Below are 25,760 nucleotides of genomic sequence, written 5' to 3' on the forward strand. Positions count from 1 at the left end.
AAAATAACACCATTCAAAATAGTCACAAATAATTTAAAATACCTTAGTGTGACTCTAACTAAGGAAGTGAAAGATCTGTATGATAAGAACTTCAAGTCTATGAAGAAAGAAATTAAAGAAGATCTCAGAAGATGGAAAGATCTCCCATGCTCATAGATTGGCAGGATTAATCTAGTAAAAAATGTCTATCTTGCCGAAAGCAATCTACAGATTCAATGCAATCTCCATCAAAATTCCAACTCAATTCTTCACCGAGTTAGAAAGGACAATTTGCAAATGCATCTGGAATAACAAAACTTCTAGGATAGCAAAAACTCTTCTCAACAATAAAAGAACCTCTGGTAGAATCACAATCCCTGACCTCAAGCTGTACTACAGAGCAATTGTGATAAAAACTGCATGATACTGGTACAGTGACAGACAGGTAGATCAATGGAACAGAATTGAAGACCCAGAAATGAACCCACACACCTATGGTCAGTTGATCTTTGACAAAGGAGCTAAAACCATCGAGTGGAAAAAAGACAGCATCTTCAACAAATGGTGCTGGCTAAACTGGTGGTTATCATGTAGAAGAATGAGAATTGATCCATTCCTATCTCCTTGTACAAAGCTCAAGTCTAAGTGGATAAAAGAACTCCACATAAAACCAGAGACACTGAAACTTATAGAGGAGAAAGTGGGGAAGAGCCTCAAAGATATGGGCACAGGGGAAAGATTCCTGAACAGAACACCAATGGCTTGTGCTGTAAGATCAAGAATCAACAAATGGGATCTCATAAAATTGCAAAGCTTCTGTAAGGCAAAGGATACTGTCAATAAGACCAAAAGGCAACCAACAGATTGGGAAAGGATCTTTACCAATTCTAAATCCAATAAGGGGCTAATATCCAATATATGTAAAGAACTCAAGAAGTTGGACTCTAGATAACTAAACAACCCTATTAAAAATGGGGTACAGAGCTAAACAAAGAATCTTCAACTGAGGAATATTGAATGTGTGAGAAGCACCTAAAAATGTTCAACATCCTTAATCATCAGGGAAATGCAAATCAAAACAACCCTGAGATTCCATCTCACACCAGTCTGAATGGCTAAGATCAAAAAACTCAGGTGACAGCAGATGTTGGCAAGGATGTGGAGAAAGAGGAACACTCCTCCATTGCTGGTGTGATTGCAAGCTGGTACAACTACTCTGGAAATCAGTCTGGAGGTTCCTCAGAAAATTGGACATAGTACTACTAGAAGATCCAGCAATACCACTCCTGGGCATATACCCAGCAGATGCTCTAACATGTAATAAGGCCACATGATCTACTATGTTCATAGCAGCCTTATTTATAATAGCCAGAAGCTGGAAAGAACCCAGATGTCCCTCTACAGAGGAATGGATACAGAAAATGTGGTACATTTATACAATGGAGTACTACTTGGCTATTAAAAACAATGAATTCATGAAATTCATGATATCTGGAGGATATCATCTTGAGTGAGGTAACCCAATCACAAAAGAACACACAAAACATGCACTCACTGATAGCCCAGAAGCTCAGAATCCTTTTTAGAAGGGGGAACAAAATACCCATGGAAGGAGTTACAGAGATAAAGTTTGGAGCAGAGCCTGAATGAACGACCATCCAGAGACTGCCCCACTTGGGGATCCATCTCATAAACAACCACCAAACCCAGACACTATTGCAGATGCCAACAAGAGCCCGCTGACAGGAGCCTGATATAGCTGTCTCCTATGAGGCTCTGCCAGTGCCTGGCAAATACAGAAGTGGATGCTCACAGTTATCCATTAGATGGAGCACAAGGTCCCCAATGAAGGAGCTAGAGAAATACCCAGGGAGCTGAAGGGGTCTGAAGCCCCATAGGAGGAACTAACCAGTACCCCCAGAACTCCTTGGAAGTATACCACCTATCAAAGAAAACGCATGATGGAACTTGTAGCTCTAGCTGTATATGTAGCAGAGGATGGCCTAGTCAGTCATCAATGGGAGGAGATACCCTTGGTCCTGTGAAGGCTCTATGCCCCAGTATAGGGGAATGCCAAGACCAGGAATGGGAGTGGGTGGGTTGGGAAGCAGGGGGATTGGGGAGGGGATAGGGGATTTTCAGAGAGNAAACTAGGAAAGAGGATAACATTTGAAATGTAAATAAAGAAAATATCTAATAAAAAATTTTAAAAAGGAAAGAAAGGTGGAACAGTCTTTTGAACACAAAGTTACAGTGCCAATGAAGTGGCAGCAGCCTCAAGGGCTGGGACAGGATTCTCCAAAAGGTGGTATATGCTTTGAATTAGCATCTAGTATATGGTATAACCATAGCAAGGATCCATGGGTCCAGGAATCAAGGGATAGGAGAGGGATTAGTTCCACTTCTTTAACCCCCTAGTGACCCAGTAGGAAAATTTTTGCTTCCTGTTCCTGTGACCTCAAATTCTTCTGGCCTAGAAGTTTTGGCTCCAGACTGAGGGAGCATTCGTGCCAGGAGCCATAAGAAATATTCAACTGGACTGTAAACTTAGACCCTGTACTGGCAACTTTGGGTTTTTGGTGTCCTTAAGCCAACAGGCCAAGACAGTAATGCCAGTCTTAGGATGGGTGATTGATCCACATTACCAGGGGGAAATTGGATTGCTTCTCCAAAATAGAGCTAAGAAAGATTATGTCTGGAATGTAGGAGATCCTTCAGGGTGTCTCTAGGTCCTACCATCATCTGTGTTGCCAATGGAAAGCCATAACCACCTAATTCTGGCAAGATGACAAAGAACACAGACCCTTCAAGAATGAGGGAATTGGTCACTCATCCAGGAAAAGAGTCAAGACCTCAGGGACTTGCTGAGAGTACAGAATGCATAGTAGAAGATAATTTAAATACCAGCTAAGGCCATGTGACCAGTTGCAAAAATCAGGATTATAATTGACATGAGTATTTCTGTCATATTTTGTTAAGAATGCATTTGTGTTTTTTCTTCAGTTTCTTCTTTATTTTGTGTTTTTGATTGTTTGTTTTTGACAGTATTTTTCTGTGTAGCACTGGCTATCCTGGAACTCACTCTGTAGTCCAGGCTGCCTTTGTCTTCCAAGTGCTGGAATTAAAGGCATGGACCATCACCACCCAGGTCTTTCCTCAATTTATCAGGCCATGTAACATCAATTAAGAGAATATCAATTGTTAGCATACTTAAGTTTGAGATACTAAGAGGACTGCCCTCAAGTGACATTGCCACTTAGTCTAAATTTATGATGTGTTTGCAGTTGTACAATGGATAGATATCTCATGTTAGGAGTTATAATAACTTGGTTAAATACATAAAGAGTTTGCTATTATTCATAGGATCGTTACATAATATTATAATTATGACCTGGTTATTGTTTCATTTCAAAATTAAGCATGACATAAGGTGATGATAGGATTGTGTGTTAAGCTGACAAGAGGTAGACTTGGGATGGCTATTCTTAGTTGTCAACTTGACTACATCTGGAATTAACTAAAACCCCCACATGGCTGGGCACACCTCTGAGGGATGTTTGCTTAATCATTTGAAGCAGGAAGATCCACTTCTAATGCAGATCTTTAAGGTGGAAAGACACCATTAATCCAGATATTTTGAGGTAAGAAGACCCATCTCTAATATGGGTCACACCTTCTTCTAGTAGCCTACATAAAGCACATGGAAGAAGGAAACTTGCTCTCTTTGCCTGCTTTCTCTTTTTTCACTGTCATTAGAGCCTACTTTTTTGGGATTTCAGTGTACACTGAAGACCAGCTGAGACATCCAGCCTTGTGAACTAAAACACTAACTGGATGCATGGACCTTACTTTTATAGGTAGTCATTGTTGGAGTTACTGGACCACAGTCTGTAAGTCATTCTAATAAACCCCAAATATATTACAGCTACTTCTGTAGCCTGTCCCGTCCCTATGATTGTATTTGAGGTCCACCTCAATCGTTCTTATCTCAAGTTCCTTAATTTAACCACATTTGCAAAGTTATTTCTGCCATATAATGTAATGTTCATAGGTACTAAAGATCAGAACCTGGATATTTGAGGGAAGGATGGTTATTCAGTCTCTTGCAAAGGTAGTTTAGAAATTTGCATATCCCTTTATTTTTTGGTAATAAGATTGGAACTCAGGGTCAGTATACACTAGGCAAGGGCTCTGTCACTGAGCTACAGACTACCAGCACCCATATTTTTTGTTAGTTAACAGTGCAGTAATTTGTTTAATGTAAAATTCCATCATTAAATTTAATAAAAAGAATAAATATAACTATTTAGAAAAAGGTATTAATTTTTAATAATTAGTTCATTACACAACAAAGCATAAAAAAGTTCCTTGATTACTACTCTATATAAAATTAGCATGTATTCATAACAGAAATATAGTTTCCAAGAAAGTGGAAAACATGCTGGTTGAGTATGCATTTAGAAGAAGGATATAATATTATCTGGAAACAAGCCTGTCCTGCATACCAAAGTATGTATAAAACACACCTAAAATTATTAAGCCTGCTCATAAAAGATTAGTTCAGAAACTTGGATTCCAATGTAATAAAGCAATACAAGCTAAAGAAGTGGGAGTCAGGATGGGGAATGGGAAGAAATCAGCCAGCATCACATAACACTGGTCAATCTCCTTACCTAGACTGGAATAAATATGGCTGAGAATACGAGCTGGCTGTACTCTTATGGGGTACACTTCAGCAATGGTCTCCACATCAATTCCTTTGTCCTTCAAAATGGCCTTGATTTCTTCTGTTTCAGCCAGAATGGAGACTATAGGAAAGAAAGAAGATGAGGTCAACAGAAGATTTTTAGTCCAATAGAAACTTTAAAAATATCTTTTAGATTTATTTATTTGATATGTATGAGTGTTTTGATCACAAGCATGTCTATGGACCACATAAACGTCTGGTGCCCATGGAGGTCTGAAGTGTGCATCAGATCCCCTACAATTGGAGTTATATACAGTTATAAGCCACTATGTGGGTTCTGAGAAGTGAACCTGAGTCTTCTGCAAGAACAAGTGCTCTTAATTGCTGAACCATCTCTCCAGACCCCTAGAAATATTTTAAAGTACATAATTTCTTTGGAGAGGGAAAGAGGAGAGTATTATTGAGGAATTCTAATGAATCGGGGATTATTCTAGATTTTAAAAATTACATAACTAGGAATGAAAAAACATGATTAGAATATGAGACTGAGCTTTTTGGTTAGGTATCTATATGTGCCTACTGGATGGCTCTTTGGGTATTTATCAGATTCCATGTTGAAATGGGAAATTTTAATCATGAGTCTTTTTCTGATAATGCTGGTGAAAGCTGACTGTCCAGGCTCTTCAATATAAGCACATTTCATGTCAGTGCTAGGAGTATGAGGGCAGTATAGAACATCTGAAACACCAGAGTTGCCCTATAGCTAGACAATGGAAGAAGGAGAGTAAACTGAGGAGGAAGGTCTGAGTCAGCAGTATCCAGGCCTGACAGTTGTAGGTTTACAGGGATGGTGGTTAAGGTACTAGAGATATAGAGATGAATAAAGTAGTTTCTCCTGTAAGAAGCTCCTAGTGTTATGGTAGAGGGGCATATGAATTCAACAGAAAATGACCTCCTAGGTAAATGGAGATATGTATAGAATATCATGAGACCACATAGAAGTGGCATTTACCTAGTCTGGAGTTAGGAAGGTTGGCTTCAAGAAAGGTAGACATGGGGGCAGAAGAGATGGCTCAGTAGTTAAGAGCACTGGCTGCTTTTCTAGAGGACCCAGATTCAGTTACCAATATCTTTCTGTACATATGGCTTTTAACTCCATCTGTAACTCCATTTCCAGGGGATCCAATGCCATTTGAGGGCACCAGAAACACATGTTGGTGCTCAGACGTATATTCAGATAAAACAACTATATATATTAAATTTAAAAATCAAGTAAAGGAAAGTAGCCTGAAAGAGCTGGTAGCTAACTGCACTTGAAATCATGAGTAAATTGGTCAGGAGGACAAAAGGTGAGTGGAGTGCTGGAGAGACAACTCATTATCAGTTAAGAGCACTCGCTTCTCATCCAGAGGACCCAGGTTCAGCTTCCAGTACCTACACGGTGGCTCACAAACTTCTTTAAATCCAGTTCCAGAGGAAATGTGGTAGTTGAAATATGCTTGGCTCAGAGAGTATTAAGAGGTGTGACCTTGTTCGAAGAAGTGTGTCATTGTATGGGTGGGCTTGGAGACACTCCTCCTAGCTGCCTGGAAGCTAGTCTTCTGTCTATCTTTTGATGAAGATATAGAACTCTCAGCTCCACCAGTCCCATGTCTGCCTGGGCACTGCCATGCTCCCACTTTGATGATAATGGACTGGACCTCTGAATCTGTTAGCCAGCCCCAGTTAAATGTTGTTTATGAGTTGCCTTGGTCATAATGTAAACCCTAATGAAGAGAGGATCCAATGCCTTCTTCTGGCCTCCACAGGCACCAGACACTCACTTGCCACACAAAGACACATGCAAGCAAAATGCCGATATGCTTTTTAAAAAAATTAAATCACAAGGGGATAGTTATTCTAGTCTAAAGGTTGAGGAGGCAGCAGCAAACTATATAAGCTTCAATGTTATGGCATGATTTTTACTAAGCAGTAAAAGAAATGAAAGTGGAAAGGTAGACAGGGTTATTAGCTCATCTTGGAAGGATAGGTGTTACTTTAAGGTTTTGTATATTATTGTTGGGCATTGTTTCCCAAGCTGCATTCTATAAAACTTAAGGGTTCTACAGGGAGCAATAGAGTTGGTTACAGGAGTAAAATGGACTAAAGGAGAATCAAGGTAAATAGCCCTTTGAGTTTCCGGGAGTACATTCAACCCAAGCAACTAAATTTTTGTTTATATTTATAAAATATTGAGAGTATGATGTCAGATGCAAGGGGTACATAATGGACAAAATGAGTCCTGATGGAGGGCAGAAAGAAGTTAATCTGATAGAGGTGATGGTAAGAGTAAAAGAGAATTTGTTTCAGATAAGAGACACAGCATGAACAAAGTTACAAAGTTGGCTTTCACTGCTTTGCTTCCTGTTGTGCTGAGGAATGGAGCCAGGCCTTCACAGAACAGCCAGTCACTTGTACCAGTAAGCTCCACCCTCAGCCTGTGAACCAAGTTCTTTGTAGTAGGAATAGTGACTGTGAAGGAGCAGTAAAGAGAAATCGAGTAAACTACAAAGAGTCTTTGTAAGCCATGTCAAAAGAACTGAAATAGGAAGTTCCTGCAGAGGAATAATATACCATGTTGCATCTTAAAAAGAGTACACTCAAGTTAAGAATTAAAGAATGAATGGACATTTCTTTGTGTAGGCAACAGAGATTTTTTTAAAAAGCAAAATAATAAACTCCCAGACTGCATTGGGCCTAGACTGGAGACAGAAATATCAGTTCAAAAGTAAAGCAGTGAAGTAAGGGGGAGTGCGTGTTGATAGCTCACATTACAATCACGTTACTGACACTGTCAAAGCAGGATGGATTTTAGAGTGACTTGGGAAGTAAAGGAGCCAGAACTTGTTATATAAACCCAGGAAATCAGAGAGGAATAAATAGGAATTGAAAGGTGTTCTTTGGGTGTTCATTTCTGTGCTGGGGGTATTTAATGATACAGACACAGAAGGGATAGCAGGATTAGCTGGTATATTAGGAGGATCCAGCTGATCTGCTTTAGTTGAGTCTACAGTGCATAGACACATTCAAGTCAGAAGTCATTAGAAACAGATGAGATGGGAAGAGAATATAAAGTCAAGAAAAGAGGAAGTGGAATATCACTTTGAGAAAACTCAGGAATAGATCGATAAGGATAAGCCTGGGACAAGGGGAAGTTTTTGTATCATGTCTTATATTTTTTTCTATAGCATAGGACATGGGGTCATCATGTGAGGGTGAGGGAAAAGAGAAAGGGTTTGAAACGAGACTCGGGAACATGACCCATTATTCAGAACAAGACAAATGGTAGGCTATGGATAGAACTCTCAGGAATACCAACAGCTCAGGGGAAATAAAAGAGAAAGCCAAGAATAAGGTAGAAAAGTACTTCAAATAGATTGAAGAAGATCTACAAATACATATCATCATGGACATTGTGGAAATTAGGTTTCTAGAAAGATGTATGACAAGTTGATCTAAAAGATCTACTAATATACTGATTATAAAATATCTAAGACTGACAATGCCAAGGCCTCTGAAAACTAAGCAAGAATATTTCAGAGTATTAAACCACACTATAGAGAACTGGAGAATTAATGGATTATAAAGAGGCAGAAACATGGATGTGAAAAGAAGCCACCTCTGAAATCCAGATGGAGATTAATATAACAATAGATAAAGAAACTGGAATGAGGAAATCTGAATATTTCAAAAAAGATTATTTGTACAGAAGATTATAGGATCAAGTACCAATAGGGGAATTAGTCTTGAACAGGAGAATAAACACTTTTTTTCAGAGACTAAAGAAAAGGAAGCAAGTATGTATGGGTAAGATTATTGCGGTGGGAGAGTTGGGAAACTAAAAAACATCAGAATATGAAAATGATCTGTCATGAAATAGCAGTCCGAATAATAGGATGGAAACAAAGGGCATAGCTGAAAAATATGAAAATGCTGTCTAATAATAAGAACAAAATCTACCAGGAAGCTGAGTTGGAGACTATGGATACCCAATGCCACCACTCTGCTTCTCATGTATTTTTCCCCATCACGCCTTTTAGTAGGTTTAGGATCAGAAAGTGAAGCCTATACAATTAAGTTTGAACTATAATAGTTCTGGTGGATAGAGCAACAATATGATGCAGTGGTGAATGGGATATTCAGATGATCAAACATGAGGTAGAAAAGAATAGACTAGGAGGAGCCAGAGATAAATAGGAAGGAGGGAAAAGCCATGATCCATTGTGAGCAGAACACAAGAATGACACACCTATAAGGTCCAAAAATTTGACCCTTGGTTTGTGTGGAGTTTTGAATGACAAGGGCCCCTATAGCCTTTATTTAAGTGCTTAGTCCTCAGCTGGAGGGAAGGATTAAGAGATGTGGTCTCCTCAGAGGAAGTGTGTCAGTGAAGGTAGCAAAAAGTCCACATCATTCCCAGTTAGTTCATATTCTCTCTCTCCTCTCCCCCTTTCTGTCTCTGTCTCTCTCTCCCCTCTCTCTGTCTCTCTGTCTGTCTCCTAACTGCAGATAAGGATGTAAGCCCTCAGCTACTGCTTCAGCATCATGCTTGCCTGTTGCCATGCTCCCTGTCATCTTGGTCATGGTCTCTATCCTCTGGAACTGCAAGCCTCAAATTATCATGGTGTTTTGTCACAGCAATAGAAAAGTAACTAAGGCATGCTATGTAACCCAGAGATACAGAGAAAGGGTACAGTGTCATGAATATCTAAAAATATTAAGGGTAAAAATAGTAGCTAGCACCTACACCAATGCTGAAATCTAGTTTTATGACAGAATTTTTTGAGGAGGAAAAAGACTGAGAGTTGAGCTTCAAAGTCATAAATATATGAATTAGAACAAATAGAAGATCAGCATAGCAAGACCGTTTAAACCTCAGAGGAAAACAAGGGGGATGAAGAGCAATAGTTTCTATAAAACATTTGCTAGTAGCAACAAGAAGCAAAGACCACCTATATTATTACACAAAGAATCAAGTATAAGCAGCTTTAGAAAATAGGCTGATTTTCCATACAGAATCAAAAATCCAAATGACTAGGAATATCTTAAAGAATTTTTATAGTAGTAGAACTTGACACCACATTGAAGAGTGATGTTGAATGAAAATTCACATCAAGATGTCTACTCTCAAAAACCAGGATAATGGAAATATTGAAAGAAACAAGGAAGGTAAAAATATCAACAATTTGGGGGGAAGTAAGAAGGATAGGAAAGAGACCAGCTTTGTGTTTTTTGTGTTTAACACAGAGTTCATTCATTGAAATTCTGACTAGGAATTTTTTCAGACAGGATCTTTGTGATAGTTTAAGTGAAAATGGCTCCCATAGGTTCATAAAGCATGGCATTATTTGATAGGATTCGGATGTGTGGCCTTGTTGGAAGAAGTGTATCACTGGAGGTAGGCTTGGAGGTTTCAGAAGCTTAAGTCAGACCCAGTCTCTCTGTCTTCCTGTTGTCTGCTGATCTGGATGTAGAACTCTCAGCTACCTCTAGCATCCTGTCTGACTGCATGCTGCCATGCTTCCCATCATAACAATAACGGACTAAACCTCTGAAGTGAAAGCCAGGCATAATTAAAGGGTACTAGCGTCATGGATATTTAAAAATTTTAAGGATAAAAATAGTAGATAGCATGGTATCTCTTGAAAGCAATAGAAACCCTAGCCTTGAACTCCTGATATAAAAGAAGCTAAAATTGAATTCAGTGATCTGCCTGCCTCTGGCTTCCCACTGCTGGAATTAAACACATGCACTACTACACCTGGCAAAGACTTGGATTCTTATATTTTTGGTGATGAGCCTAGCCTTTAACAGCTGAGCCATCTCTCCAGCCCTACTTGGATTCTTAATATTTAGAGAACTCAGTTCAGTGTTTGCATACATAGATACTCTCACATTTAAGTTAATTCCTAACAGAAAACTTTCAGATATACTTCCTAGTAAGTAACGATTAGAAACAAATGTACTATGAGGGATACAGGCCTAACAGCCTAATGCAGGGAGGATGTTAATGCATAGGAGGTTATGAAAAGAAAGGAATACTAGCAGCAAAAGCACAGAAAATGTGATTTAAAAGAACGTAACAGTAACCAGTGGAATAAAATGTCATGGAATTTTAGAGAAAATAATTCCTAGAAATGAGGTATGTCAAAAAGTATTTTACAATCCTCTGAGATCATCTTTCATTGATTTATTATTAACAGCAATTTTGAAACCAAACTAAACCAAATTTGTTACAGACTTGAAGCCTAACACAAAGCCCCCAAATCTCTTTGCCTAATCAGACCTTTAGTACAATATTTCTGTTGCTAAGAGTAATACATACCTTGAACCACCACATCTGGCTTTGGCACAGTAGAAAACCTACGATTCAGGGGATCAATTTCTCCAGGAGCTAAAAATCCCTGAAGGAAATCCATAAAAACAAAATCAATACGCCTCAAAAATAAAGCTGGGGCAGTGGAGAGATGGCCCTGCAGTTAAGAACACTGGCCGCTCTTCCAGTGTGGGGCAGTGGACTATGTAAATAAGACAGAGCAGATTCAGAAACCCCTGCAATTCTCATCATTGAGGACAGTACATGTCTAGTAGGCATTTAAATATATTCCTGACCAGGTTCCTGTCCTGGCATACATAACCATGACACCCCATTGAGAGGACCATGACAATCACTCACATAAGGGACACCTGAAGTCCTTCCACAAGTGGATGAGGCATTCCTAATATCTCAAACCAAGCCACTAGAAAGCATCTGCCTCTAGATCCCAACCTACCCCCAAAGGTTTATAAGTTCCTATCTGCAAGGAATAAAGATCATCTGAGAGTGCCTCTTTTATCAAGCTATAACACTCCAGGGAAGAGCTTTTCCTCCCAAAGCTGGACCTCGACATAGCCCAACCAGACAGGTGTGTGAACCTGACCACAGCCACTTCCACAAGCTTGGTGGCCCTGACCTTGGCCCCTAGATGTCTGCTGTATTCCACTGACTGTCACCAACTCCAGGGAAGCTGTGGCCACAGAAGAGGCCCAGCAGCCCACCACGCTCTGGCTTCCCGTCGGAGAGCTATAACCCTCAGGCTGCTGTGGCCAGGCCAGAGCCTCCTGGATGCCCTCAGATAGCACCTGCATATGTACACCTGAGCTCCATTCCCAGCACCCACCTGGAAGCTCACAACTGTCTAATACCAGTTTTACATAAGCTGATGCCTCTTCTTCTCCCTCCACAGGCACTATACACTGGTACATAGTATAAAAAGCATTCACACATAAAGTAAGTAAATAAAATTAATAATAAAATAAAATTTAAAAATAGTAAAAAAAAAAAGTAAAGTTAGTATTTTAGGGGGAAATGACAGAAGACAAACACTTGTTCTGTATAAAAATGCTTGAAAACCCAGAATTCATCTCCAAATTAATTTTGTCTGGTTTATATTTAGTGGGTGCCACAAATCCTTATTTTTTGGAAGAAAAGCAGGTTATAAATTATATATAAATAGAAAGTTTCTGGTTATTCCACTATCTTTTCTGGATATGTTTATATGGCATAACGCAGATAAATTAGGGAAAAAAAACTAATGTTTTTTTAAAAAGAGGGAAATGTGAAAAATAGAGGGTGGAGATTTAACTGGAAAGGGAGAAGGATGGCAAAGGGATAAATAATACTAAAGATGTTTGGAAGAGCCACAGGGAAACATTTTATGTTTCTTTAAGCAGAGAGAGAGAGAGAGAGAGAGAGAGAGAGAGAGAGAGAGAGAGAGAGAGAGAGAGAGAGAGAATGTGACAGAGACAGAGAGATAGAAAGAGACAGAGAGAGATAGAGGCTCCACAGTATAAATGTAGTATAACTGCTATCTTCCTTGGCTGCCTCACAGAACTTTAAGGTGAGATCGAATAGTTGAAGACACCATATCCTTAGACATAGGACTTGAAGGAATTAAGCAGGAACTGACCAGGAAGCTTCCTCCCTGATAATTAGCCTTCTAACGACCAAAAGTGCTAAACAAACTGCCAAGGGAGGAAAACAATCAATAGTCCTGGCCAGTTTTGAAACCTATGAACCACAATTACGACCAGTATGGTAAAATAGCCCCAAGGGTCCAATATTTGTACTTATCTCATAGAGGCAACCAACGGTTGTAGACTTGGACTACTCAATAGGAAGGAACCCATGTCTAATACTGGAAACCTAGCCAATTACCCTTGGCTGTTGGGGTCACGAACTTAGAGGAGAACCTGCTACTGCCACTTTCCTGAAGCAGTCTTAATTCCTAACTGGATTCTAAGTACCCATCCTTATATGCACAGGTACATGTAGCTCTCCCCACTCATCAAAGAAGCTTCTCTTTGCAGCAGACAGAGACCATTACAGAAAACCACAAGTGGTTAAAATGCAGAGAACAAATGGCTTTGGGCTACCCAACCCCTATAGACAAAATGTACAATACCCCTATACCTAAGGCTCAGGGAACAGAATGGAAGAGCAAGTGGGAGGATTTTAAGAGCTAGGGGACCAGGACATCTGCTGCAATATATTGTACTTCCTATATATGACAGGGAAGCTGCATACATGCATGAAAGTTTAAAAACCACAGTCACCTACGTAAGGCCTCTATAATGACACCACCAATAGACATGGCAACATGAATGGATAAAAAGATCTAGTATAGATCTAGACAAAGATCTATAGGCAATTAATGGCTGCTGAGACAGGGAGAACCAGGCTTCTCCAGAAATGAGCCCCTGACAGGGTATCCAGTCCCAAGTGGTCGATCCTAAATACACATATAAGCAGCACTAAATGGACTTGGCAGTCTCTGTATGTGAAAAGGAGCAAGAACTGAAAATAATATAAATGCAGCACACATACATGGAATTCTCAAAATATGTTAAATTTAAAAATTGATAATAAGCACTGTTTGCTTGTTTGTCCATGTGCACGCTGTGCTTTTTGACTAGTGGAAATCTTTTTACTTAGTTTCCATATGTTGTTAAATAAAATGAGCTCACTCATCTTTTTCCTTGATAATACTGAATCCTTCCTTTTTGTCCTATTTCACTTATTGTCAGACAAGAAAGTTCCTGGACAAGGATTACTTTGAAGCATTATGCCCATTATTGCTAAATCCAAACTCATGTCAATTCAAGATTATCAAACAGCCATGGCCACAGGGAAAACAAAACAAAACAAAACAAAACAAAACAAAACAAAAGCACAGCTGTAGAAAATAAAAGGCCATATAAACAGGAAAGAATCTTACTCAGAAATGCCAGCTAAGTTCCAAACTAGATTCTCTAAGAACTGGGTCTCTCACATCAAAACAGCCATGCTAGGTGTGATAGAACACACTTGTAATCCCAGAACTCAGGAAACAAACACAGAAGAATCACTGCAAGTTCAAGGCCAGCCTGGTCTATGTGGCAAGTTCAAGACCAGCTACTACTGCTACATAGCAAGACCTTGGCTCTTAAACATAACCTAAAGTGTTGAAAATACGGTTTTCAGAAAGGACTAGAAAACTTTTTTAGAAGAAATATCCTTCTATGTAGGCTCAAAACGCAACCCCCAGAAACTGGATACAAAATTGTGCCTCATTAAGAGCTGCCTTAACAGAGTTTGATATAAAGAACATTTAGGGAGTTCCATGCCAAAAAAGTAAAAAACAAAAACAAACAAACAAACAAAAACACAATAAGAACAACAAAAACCCATTAACTAACAAAACAGAAAGACCACATTGTTATTCCCAAGCACTAGTCAGAGTGCCCCGAATGATCACTTAATTCAATTAGGGAATAAAATCTTATGATGCTTAGGAATGTTGGCATTTAATCCATCACCAGTAATTACTAAGCCTAACTGCATTGCTTACTCACCAGGCAAGTCACCTAGGGGAGTTTTGAAAGGGAAAAGATGCACAACTTGATTCCTGAACAGCACCAAGTACAATGCCCAAGTAGGGAGCTATGGGCAGCATAACAGACAGGGAGCAAGAGGTTTTTGTCAAGCAATGGCCATACCCCATGCAGACAAGCTAGAGGAAAGGCTGTAATTAAGTCAAAGTATAAAAGGATGAAGAAATTCTTTGACTTTAGTGAGTTCATTGCAAATCTGATTATTATGGTGACTATGGTAAACAAACAAACAAACAAACAAATAAAAGATGGGATAACTTTGAAATCTTCCCTTACCTCTGCCATCAAGCTTCCTAAAATGTATAGAGACTGACCCCACATGTGAGGCAATTTTCCCATAGGGACTCGATCCACAGTGTGAGGATTTTGATACTCTTCATCAACCTAAATGATGAGATAAAGAGGTCAAATGAGAGGCAATACTGGAAAGCTTAAGACACTAGACGATAAAAGACTGGCGTCTAGTATGATTTATAGTTTATAGGCAATGGATTGAAAAGCTAAGTAGGACAGTGTTCAAGCTGTAATATATGAACAAATCACTAAAAATCTTATGAAAATGCAGACTGAATAGGTACGGTAGGTGTGGATGAAACTTTTCATAATAAGTTCTCAGGTGGCACTGGATGCTGTTAGCAAATGTTCTCCAAATCCCCACCAGAATGTAAGGCTGTATCGCTACCAAGTCTAATTCTCCTTCCCAATGGCGAAGTCTGATTTACACCAGCCATCTCAAGATTACTAGCTTCAGAGGATAACAAGCTGACATGGGACATCACTCTGGTTCCACATACTGATCTGTACATCATTCTCAGAATTTATATCTGCTTTCATTTACATCTCATTGTACAACAGCATCATAATTGAGACTGCTTTAACAATTTATTTCTGAAGGAAATTGTTTCTGTTGTCCTACTGTAAAAACCAAAACCTTAGAATATTAAAGTCCCATCAGTGGAAAGAGAGGCCCATTGGTTGTGCAAACTTCATATGCCTCAGTACAGGGGAACGACAGGGCTGAGAAGTGGGTGGGTGGGGGAGTGTGTGGGGGACTTTTGGGATAGCATTGGAAATGTAAATGAGGAAAATACCTAATTAAAAAAAAAGATACAAAGTCACAAAGACTATGTGACTCAGATAAGTCAGTATCATAGAAACATGGTTCCTTTCCCGTCAATGGTCTAGCACTATCCAACTCACCCTGTCAGGAGGAACACTGTACAGCTCTGGAAGAAGAGGGACTCCATTTTTGCCCTTGATGAGGACTGCATCAAGAGCCTCTCTATATTCTTGAACCTGCAGAAAAAAAAAAGAAAAGTAGAAAACCAAAATTTTAGAGACTTTATATGGGAATCAGAGCAGAAGGATAAAGCCACACACACAAAAAAAGCACTATTACAACAGAGCTTATTTAACCAAGTAAAAAGGAAAGGAAAGGGAGAATGGTACTGTGTCAACCTGACACACACTAGAATCATCTGAGAGGAAGGGGGCCTCAGTGGAAAATAAAAATGCCTCCATAAGATTAGGCTGCAGGCAAGCCTGTAAAGCACTTTCTTAGTCAGTGATTGATGGGGGAAAGCCCAGCCCATTGCAGGTGGTGCCATCCCTGGGCTAGTGGTCCTGGGTAAATAGCTTTTTAACAGGCTCAAGCATTGCAACCATGACACTGGCAGGCCTAGCCTTCCCCTTTCCCTCTCTCTTGCTAAACTGTTAGATTACTTTCCTAAAGCTAGCTCCCAACATGCATTCCCTTATTTAGTCACTGACTCATTCCTGAGACTGATCACCAAGGTCCAAGAGTCAAAATGACAAGGTCCAACAATCAAATTCTATTATTTGGCTATACTGGCTAACATGTCCAATCAGGGCACACCAACTCATCTGAACACTGACTTCCCCTTTTCTCTCTTTATAAACCACTCCTGTACAAACACTGTTCCTTTGTGCTAAAAATTTGGTGTCTGGGTGTGTTCTGTCCTAATTCCAAGATCCCTTACTCTGGTTCTGTGAGAAAACAGGTTGAGCAAGGCATGAGGAGCAAGCCAGTAAGCAGTACTCCTCTATGGCCTCTGCATCAGCGCCTGCCTCCAATGTTCCTAATGGGTTTAAGTTCCTGCCTAGGCTTCCCTCCATGCACTGTAATCCAGGATATGGAAATAAACCCTTTCCTCCCCAAGCTGCATTAGTCATGGGGTTTTGTCACAGCAGTAGCATCCTAACTAAGGTAGGTACTCATTAAATGTATCATAGAAATTGTGCATATTTTAATGCATTTAATATGCATTTCATTGTAGTAGGTATGTGCAATTGTAGACCATCAATATAAGGATTATGTTTAAAGAGGTCCCAAATCTGTAGTTTACTAATAAGCACTTAATTTACTAAGAATTTTTGAATTAACAATTTTAATGATATATTTTATTTTTTATGTGCATTGGTGTCTTGCTTGCATGTATGTCTCTGTAGGGGGTGTCAGATCTCCTGGAACTGGAGTTACAGATAGTTGTGAGCTGCCACGTGGGTGCTGGAAATTGAACACAGTTCCTCTGCAAGAGCAGCCATCTCTCCAGCCCCCTGACTTTTGTTTGTAAACATGTATTGTTTTAAAGAAGGTATCAACTTGAGATATGGTAGATGAGGCTTGAAAGACAGAAGCTGGGAGGGGTATGAAGAAGGAAAGGACGTGGAGAAAGTGGTGCAATTCTATTTCAATTAAAATACTTTTAAATGATGCTTTTTGTTTGCTTTTGTTTTGTTTTCAAAACAGGGTCACACTATGTAGCTCTGACTGTCCTGGAATTCATGCTGTAGACCAGGCTGGCCTTAGACTCAGAGATCTGTCTGCTTCTGCCTTCCATGTACTAGGATTAAGGATATGTCCACTATCCATGGTAAAAATTATTTTTTAAAAATAATATGTATGCTTATGTGTTTTTGTGTGAGTATATGAACATGTACCCTTGGAGGCATGACTGTACCGCCTACAAGTGTTGTGAACCTTATGACAAAGGTTGCTGAGAATTAGACTTGGGACTTCTGGAAAACCATTATGTGCTCTTCTTAATCATGGACCTATCTCACAAGTCCTTAACTTGGCTCGTACTTCATTTCTTTTCAAGTTTCATTTTTATTTATGCATGTATATCCATCTCTGTGTGTGTTTGTGTTTGCATGTATATGCACATGTGCACGTGCACACACCTGCTGAGGTCAGAAGAAGGCCTAGCATCCCCTGGAACTGTTTCTGAGCTTTCTGATGTGAGTGCTGGGATCTGAACTTTGGTCATCTGCAAGAGCAGCAAATGTTTATAACCACTGAGAAATCTCTCCAGACCATTGACTAGGATTTTAAAACTACATTTTTATGAATTACTTTTGTTAATTAGTATATAAAATAATGGAATTTGTTATGACATTTCATATGTATATATCACTATACTTTGATTATAAATACCTTCCCATTACCCCCGTCATCTCTCCTCTCTAGATTTGGCTGCTGTTATGTTATTTATTATGTTAGGATTATGTTATTTACTTAGCATTTACTGAAACATAATAATATATTAAACTATATAAAAGGGAAGGGTCAGGATACAGCTCAGTGAGCCTAGTATATATATACACAAGGCCTTGGGCTCATAAGAAGTAAAACAAAAACGAACACACACACACACACCTATTATTTATGGCAGAAAACATATTACATAGTTCTTTAACACAATAGCTTCATCCAAACTGCTTCATGGTATAAATAGGATATTGACTAAGTTACAAATTTGTCCAAATGTGTTTAATAGAGTGGGGCACAGTTTGAGTATTGTGGAGGGGTTCCTAGAGGCTTTAAGGCAGTCAGTGAAAAATGATCAGGGTGAAGTAAGAATGAAACTAGGATCAGCCCAATTTTGATAACCAGGAGTCTGACCCAGTTCATTTTACTTTAGCCATATTTAAATACAGCTCTGTTTTGGAAAAAATCAAATAACAATTAACTCAGCCCTGTGAATACAGGGCTTAAAAGCTTAAGACGTGTTCATATTGAGGTTCTTTACAAAGGGCATACATAGGGCTTTATCTGTAAGATGGCTTCTTCTTGACTTCAGAAACAATGCTCAGGATAAGGGTCTAAGGAGAGTAATGGAAATGAACATAATACAACACAAAAGTCACTGAGCATGTTATAAATTACAAATGACATCTCTCACAATGGTAAGTTTTATGGCCTAGAAGTAATGCTCAAGGTTTCTAGGAGTCTGGGATAAACAAGCATAATATTCTGGGTGATATGGGAGGAGACTGGCTCAACAGGTAGCAAAGGATTACCAGGCTGTAAACTACATTTTTCCCCAGCACTTCTGGGAGAACAGCCAAATGTGTTCTCCTTTAGGAGACTCCAGCTGTGTGTTTAACTTTTCCTGGCTTCTTCAGTGCTTATTTTTCTAACCAGCTGCACCAGAGGGGCAGCCTGGGGTTAGGAGATTACTACCATTACCCTTCCCAGTGCTTCAACTGCAGTCAATTTGGTCATTTGAAAAGAAACTGAAACCAAGCCGCTAAAAGTCTCAGAGATCAAAATAGCCCGTGTATTAACTCTGAGAGACACTAATGAGCCCTTTCTGGGAGCAATGTGTCCTCAGTAAGAAAGCTGAGGCTTCCCAGACTTTGTAGATGCTGTGATAAGGGATGCCACTGAACAAGTGAGTGCAGGGACAGGAGGGATATACTATATAATATTTTGCTTTGTGGCCCCAGCTCAAGGCTCAGCAGCAAGAAGTACACAGTATGATAGGATAAAAGGTACATTACTGAATCTACTACTCTCAAGTATTTTACATTGATATGAATTATTATATTGTTGTTAGGAATTTAAGCTTATTTTGTTCAAATCTTGCTTAATGTATTGTACATATACAATTCACTTAAAAATGTAGTGTAAAGTTCTAGTCTTATGACAGCTACTATTGCAAACTGTTTAGGATAACTAGAAATGCAAGTTAGTAAGTAGTTAGTCACCTATAAATAATCTTACTTTGTTGTCTTGTTAGGTACTAGTTCAGTTAATTACAGAAATAAGCTTTATTTAGTCTTGTATGTGTTTTCAAAGTTAAACAGAGAGTAAATAGCTAGAAACACCCATGGAAGGAGTTACAGAGACAAAGTTTGGAGCTTAGACGAAAGGATGGACCATCTAGACACTGCCATACACGGGGATCCATCTCATAATCAGCCTCCAAACGCTGACACCATTGTATACACTAGCAAGATTTTGCTGAAAGGACCCAGATATAGCTGTCTCTTGTGAGACTATGCNGGGGCCTAGCAAACACAGAAGTGGATGCTCACAGTCAGCTATTGGTTGGATCAGAGGGCCCCCAATGGAGGAGCTAGAGAAAGTACCCAAGGAGCTAAAGGGATCTGCAACCCTATAGGTGGAACAACAATATGAAATAACCAGTACCCTGGAGCTCTTGTCTCTAGCTGCATATGTAGCAGAAGATGGCCTAGTCAGCCATCACTGGGAAGAGAGGCCCATCGGTCTTGCAAACTTTATATGCCTCAGTACAGGGGAACACCAGGGCCAAGAAGTGTGAGTGGGGGGGAGGGGAGTGGAGGGGAGGGTATGGGGGGACTTTTGGGATAGCACTGGAAATGCAAATGAAGAAAATACCTAATAAAAAAAACAGAGAGACCAGAACAAATTGGAGATATCCTGACTACAAAGATTTGACTTGCCCTAATGAAGTTAATATCCCTAATCAGCAGGAAGTAGTCTAAAGAGATATATGTTCCCTTTCTTCTCTATCCTTCTTTTTCTCCTGTCAGGAGCCATCTAGGATAGGCTAAGGCTAGCAGGTGAGTTTCCTGAAGGTGGTACACATTTCTGTATGGCCTATGATGGGTGAGCTGTAAGAATGAGTGAGCAGGGTCGTTGGAGACTTCATTCCAGGATTGCTTCTTGCTACTGATATGCCTCTCCTGTCATTATTACATAACCTAAGGATTCCTAGAATTCCACCTATTGAGCAGATTTCCTGCACATCAACATAAAAATAAACTTTCATGAATTAATGCTTTTTAGATGAATTAATGCTTTTATAGAATTCCTGATTTGATTAAAATAATTTTAGGAAAAAAGGTTTAAGAGATTATTTTAATTGCTTTGCCAAAAAGATATAATAAAGTTAGAATTAAGAATAAAAAAGGGCTGGTGAGATGGCTCAGTGGGTAAGAGCACCCGACTGCTCTTCCGAAGGTCCAGAGTTCAAATCCCAGCAACCACATGGTGGCTCACAACCATCCGTAATGAGATCTGGCGCCCTCTTCTGGAGTGTCTGAAGACAGCTACAGTGTACTTACATATAATAAATAAATAAAAAAAAAAAGAAAAAAAAAGAATAAAAAATACCCACTCCTCATAAAATAGTAAGTAAAGGATACATAATAAAGCATACAATGAGCTTTCACAACTACACTAAAAAAAGAAATGGGCTTGGGACAAATTTGTAACCAAAGAAAACCATTCATTCTAGGTCAGATTGAAAGATGAAGCCACAGGTGTATACTATGATAAAGTGAGACCATGTGAAACTGTTGCTTGGAACTTATAATGATAGAGATTTTAAAAAAATAAAAAAAAATTAAATAAAAGAAGCCTGGCGGTGGTGGTGCATGCCTTTAATCCCAGCACTTGGGAGGCAGAGGCAGGTGGATTTCTGAGTTCGAGGCCAGCCTGGTCTACAAAGTGAGTTCCTGGACATCCAGGGCTATACAGAGAAACCCTGTCTCGAAAAACAAAAACAAAAACAAAAACAAAACAAAAAAAAGAGATTGAAAACACTCCTTTGTACTGACTATCAATGTCCTTCTGTAACTCCTCTTTTTTTGTAACATTTTATCTATGAGGTAATTTTCTAAAGAACTTTTGTCTACTTTTGTCTAAGAAGGTATAAATAGGCCAGAGAGAAGAAATAAGATGGTAGCTTGGTGGGCTCTGCCCCAGCCATTCAAATGTACAATACATCTGTTTGCCTATATATATTTATTTACATATATGTGTAGGTATGTGTGTATGTATGAATACTTATGAAGCTGATGAGACATGTGGTTGGGCCCGACCAGAATTTGTGTGTGACCCAGTGCATGTGTATCTGTGCATATTGTCTATGTTCTTTCTTTTCTTCCTGGGTCATGAAGAGTTCAATGAATCCAAGCCTCTTGCCTGGCCAGAGAGACGTAGAGTAAGAAAGCAACACTTCTGAAAGCACAAATGCTAAGTTACAGAGTATGAAACCAGCACTAATTAAAGCACAAAGAGGAAGAAGCCAGTGCTTATGAAAGCACAGATAGTAAGCGTTACAAAAGAAGAAATCAGCACGTATTAGTACAAAACAGTAAGAAAGAGTTAAGTTTCCAGACGACATCAGCTTATAGTTACATTGGTGTACCTATTTTAACATCCTTACTTGATAATCTTTAATGAAAAAAAATGTTTCCTCACCTACAGAGACACTGAAACTGAAGAACTTAATGACAATACTTGGATTACTCAATGGTCAGGATTGAAGAAAAGAACAATCTGAGTCTCCCAACTCTTAATTCACTACTATCAGCTGTAAGTATCTAGGAGACAACTCCATCTCTTCCCTAGTAGGAGGACTCCCACTTAGTCAGTAAAAACATACAGCCATTAATCAAAAGAAAATATAACAAGAGCAGCTTGCTAAGAGCTCTTCTCCCAGATCATTACCTGTTCTATGTTGCCACTGAAGATCCCATCAAGGATAAAGTATGTCCAAAACAATGGCCATTCACACTCAATGTTTTCAAATAGCTTCAGCTCAGCTGGTTCATAGTATAGGCGATTGGGATCCTGAATAAAAATATAATAGACAAAGGCTTTCCTGTCACTCAGAGATTAGATGTATATCCTTAGTTTAGAGGTATTATAATAGGAGTTTTACAGCAGCCTATTTGTTTCAAAGACAGCATCAGGAAAGGCAGTAAGTACATACTCATACTCCCCTCCCCTGGCAAGTGCTCTATGAAGCAACTTCTAACTACTGGTTTGGGGATAATGAGGTCCATTGCCCTGATAAACTAATCTGTAATTAAGCAGAACCACATCCTCAGACATCCACTTCTATCAATCTCTCACCAACACAGACATAGTACTCGAAAACAGCTCAGCACTAGCAGCAATATTCACTCAAGCAAGAAGTGTGTTATAGGTTCTTCCCCAAAGCAGCATTCATTAGAGTGGAGACTGAATCCCTGGTTTTGTCGGAAGGAGAGAGACCAGAAGAGGCACACTAGTGATTCCTATGTTTTGCCATAAGGTACTTGAACCACACTTGGGACTCTGTCAGTAAGAAGGCAATCATCAGATGTGGACCCCTTCATTTTGTACCAATAGAATTGTGACCCTCCAAGTACTGAGCTATACTCAGTTTTTGGTATTTTGTCACTGATAACAGAAAATGGACTATGACAGGTAGTTAAAAAGATGTACTGATGAAAAGATGCCTTTCCCTTTGTATTGATTAAATATTGGAGTGGGGGTTGGAGATTATGTAAATACTGTTTGTGTTTAAAACTTGTGTCCACACTAACCAGCTGAAAGAAAAGAATGCCTTTCTTTTTTATATTTAATTTTTTGACATTTCACTGTTAGTTTATTTATCATCAATGTTAGAACTTGGCAGCAAAGCCCAACAAATACAGCAAACATCACTTATTATTTCTTTTAATGATCTGCAAAAATTCCATCAATGAGGTAACTGTTATCTCTGAATAAAGCTACAAAGAGTAAGAACAATTCCGCCCTATTTCCCTGTGGTGAAAAGAAACATACCTCTTTAGGAGTTTTATATCCATCTCGCAGAAAACGACAGCAACCATAACGACCCTGGGGACAGAGAAAAAGGCCCTGAATCTTGTACATCTGTGTGACTCTATAATTAAGAAGAAATATTCTCGAACATCTTTATGTATCAACACCTCACAAATGCAGACATAGTATTCAAAGACTGCTCAGCAGCACCAGCAATATCCTTTCAAGCAAGAAATGCGTTATAGGTTCTTCTTCAAAGCAGCATTGCCAGCAGTATCTTTTCCATGGCTGTCCACCTCAGGCCAAACCTGCAACAAGCTAATTACTGCACAGTCTACTCCCCAGTAATGCAGCTCCTAAGAGAGTATTACAAATGGCAGAGCCCTCAGAGGCTGCTGCTACATCTGCCTCTGCCTCTTTTGCTGTTTTGCTGGATTGCTGGTTGGATATCCTGACAAAGGAGATTTGCCTTGGCCCTAGGAACTCCTAACCGGCAGGAAGTAATCTAAAGAGATCTACAGCCCCTTTCCCTCTAACCTTCTTTCTCACCTACCTAGTGTTGGGTTTGGAAGGGATTGGGATGGAAAGAGGGATAGGAATAAGAACCCTTAAGTAGCCAAAAGTATAGTTACAATATACTAATATTAATTAAATTATAAAGCCTATTTAGCTTTCACTGGGTTTCCCACCACTGTCTTTTATTATTCTGTTCTAGGATCCAATTTAAAGCCCCACACACTACAGGACTCAGGTAATGTGTTTGCTGTGCAAGTGTAAGAACCTAAGTTCAGATCTCCAGCACCCAGGTGGAAAGCCAGGTGTGGTGGCAGTTCTTATCATTCCAGTGCTGGAGAGACAGGAATAGGAGGATTCCTGGGGGTTCCTGGCAAGTCTAGCTGAATCAGTGAACTCCAGGTTCAGTGAGAGACTATGTCAAAAATTAAGCTATTGAGGAAGGCATCAACTTCTAGCCTCCTCAGCAAACACATGTGCACATGCACATGAACACTTATACACATATGCATTTAAATAAAAAGAATTCCACATTATAATTAGTTGTCGTATCTCCCTCATCTTCTCTAATCTATGACAGTTTCACATTCTTTCCTTGCTTTACATAACTTCACACTTTTGGCAGTGTTCATTAGTTGTTAAATCGTCCACCAATTTCGTTTTGTCTGGCTTTTACATAACGAGAGTGAAGTTATGTATTGAGAAGAATATTGCAACGTTGATGTTTGACGGGGGCACTTGTCCTATTACTGGTGATATTAAACCTAATCTTTTGTTTAATGTGGTAGATCCTAGATTTCTTCACTACAACGTTCCTCTTGTAACTATATTTATTATTCTCTGTATAGACTCAGAGGTAACTTCATTTCTTCTTTGAGTTATAAGTGTTTTTTTTAATTGTCTTCACTCTGTGCATTAGGGTTCCTTTCCAGTTGGTTTCTGTGGCTCTTCGGCATTAACTATTCTTTTTTTCTGTTTAGTATTTAATGATAAAAACAAAGAATTTTATTTTACATTTGACTGCTTATAACTGATCGAATGGGTGTGCCTGCTTGTTTTCACATAAACAATGCAATATTTGCTGGTAAAGGAGAGAGAGCACCAAAAGGAAATAGAATTTCTTGTTTGGGCTGTGGTTTGGCAGAGGATCGTTGTGGCAAAGCTACTGAAGTTGTTTGGCAATTCCTTTCTCTTTACTAAAAGTTTGTCTCATTTTTGCAGCAATTCTAAGTTATGTATAAGTCACAGTGTAAGTCAGAAGGGCCACTCTATTCCAGAATGACTTCTTTCTGTCTTCTACTTGCTTTCTTTTCTTCTCATACTCATCAGTAACTAATCTATGAAGTGGAAACGGAAGGGTTCTTTGGAAAGTTGGTTGGATGGGCAAACATGGGAAGGAACACTTTGTTAAAGAGGACACAGTTGTGAAAGGCTAAGCCAGACTCCTGAAGGAACATTTCCCTGAAGCAGACACAGGAGAGAGGATGTTCTGCTAAAGCAAGTATATGAAAGGAAATGTGATGAAGGATTCTTTGTTAAAGACACGCATGTATTGGTCTGCCATCCACTGCATAGTTGAGCTGCATCTGTCAGAACTCCATAGAGAGAAATGCACCAAAAAACGTCTGGTGGTGTGGGGCAGTTTCTTGCCACTTCTGTGGACTCACTGATTGAAGGCACGTGCTTGAGGCAAAGCACGTGGAGGACACGTGCTATTTGGAGGGTATAAATGGGTCTCCACAGAGTAATAGAGGCTGAGCTTGGCTTGCTTACAGAGCTAGCTCTACAATGCTTCTGGGT

At 39.3% G+C, this 25,760-nt stretch overlaps 1 protein-coding gene across 2 annotated transcripts in view; it reads right to left on the bottom strand.

Annotated features, from left to right (window-relative positions):
• The window catches only part of Phka1 (phosphorylase kinase regulatory subunit alpha 1), a 113,404-nt gene that overhangs the window by 54,129 nt on the left and 33,515 nt on the right, over positions 1-25,760 (bottom strand). For both annotated transcript variants that reach the window (XM_021152825.2, XM_021152821.2), the window contains exons 9-14: positions 23,469-23,522; positions 22,365-22,487; positions 15,818-15,913; positions 14,894-15,001; positions 11,031-11,109; positions 4,653-4,787 (exon numbers count right to left, since the gene is read on the bottom strand). In XM_021152825.2, coding sequence (XP_021008484.1) covers positions 4,653-4,787; positions 11,031-11,109; positions 14,894-15,001; positions 15,818-15,913; positions 22,365-22,487; positions 23,469-23,522 — 595 coding nt within the window. The remainder of the gene's footprint in view (positions 1-4,652; positions 4,788-11,030; positions 11,110-14,893; positions 15,002-15,817; positions 15,914-22,364; positions 22,488-23,468; positions 23,523-25,760) is intronic.

Source organism: Mus caroli, chromosome X (assembly GCF_900094665.2).
Source record: "Mus caroli chromosome X, CAROLI_EIJ_v1.1, whole genome shotgun sequence".
In the NCBI taxonomy this organism is placed as follows: domain Eukaryota; kingdom Metazoa; phylum Chordata; class Mammalia; order Rodentia; family Muridae; genus Mus; species Mus caroli.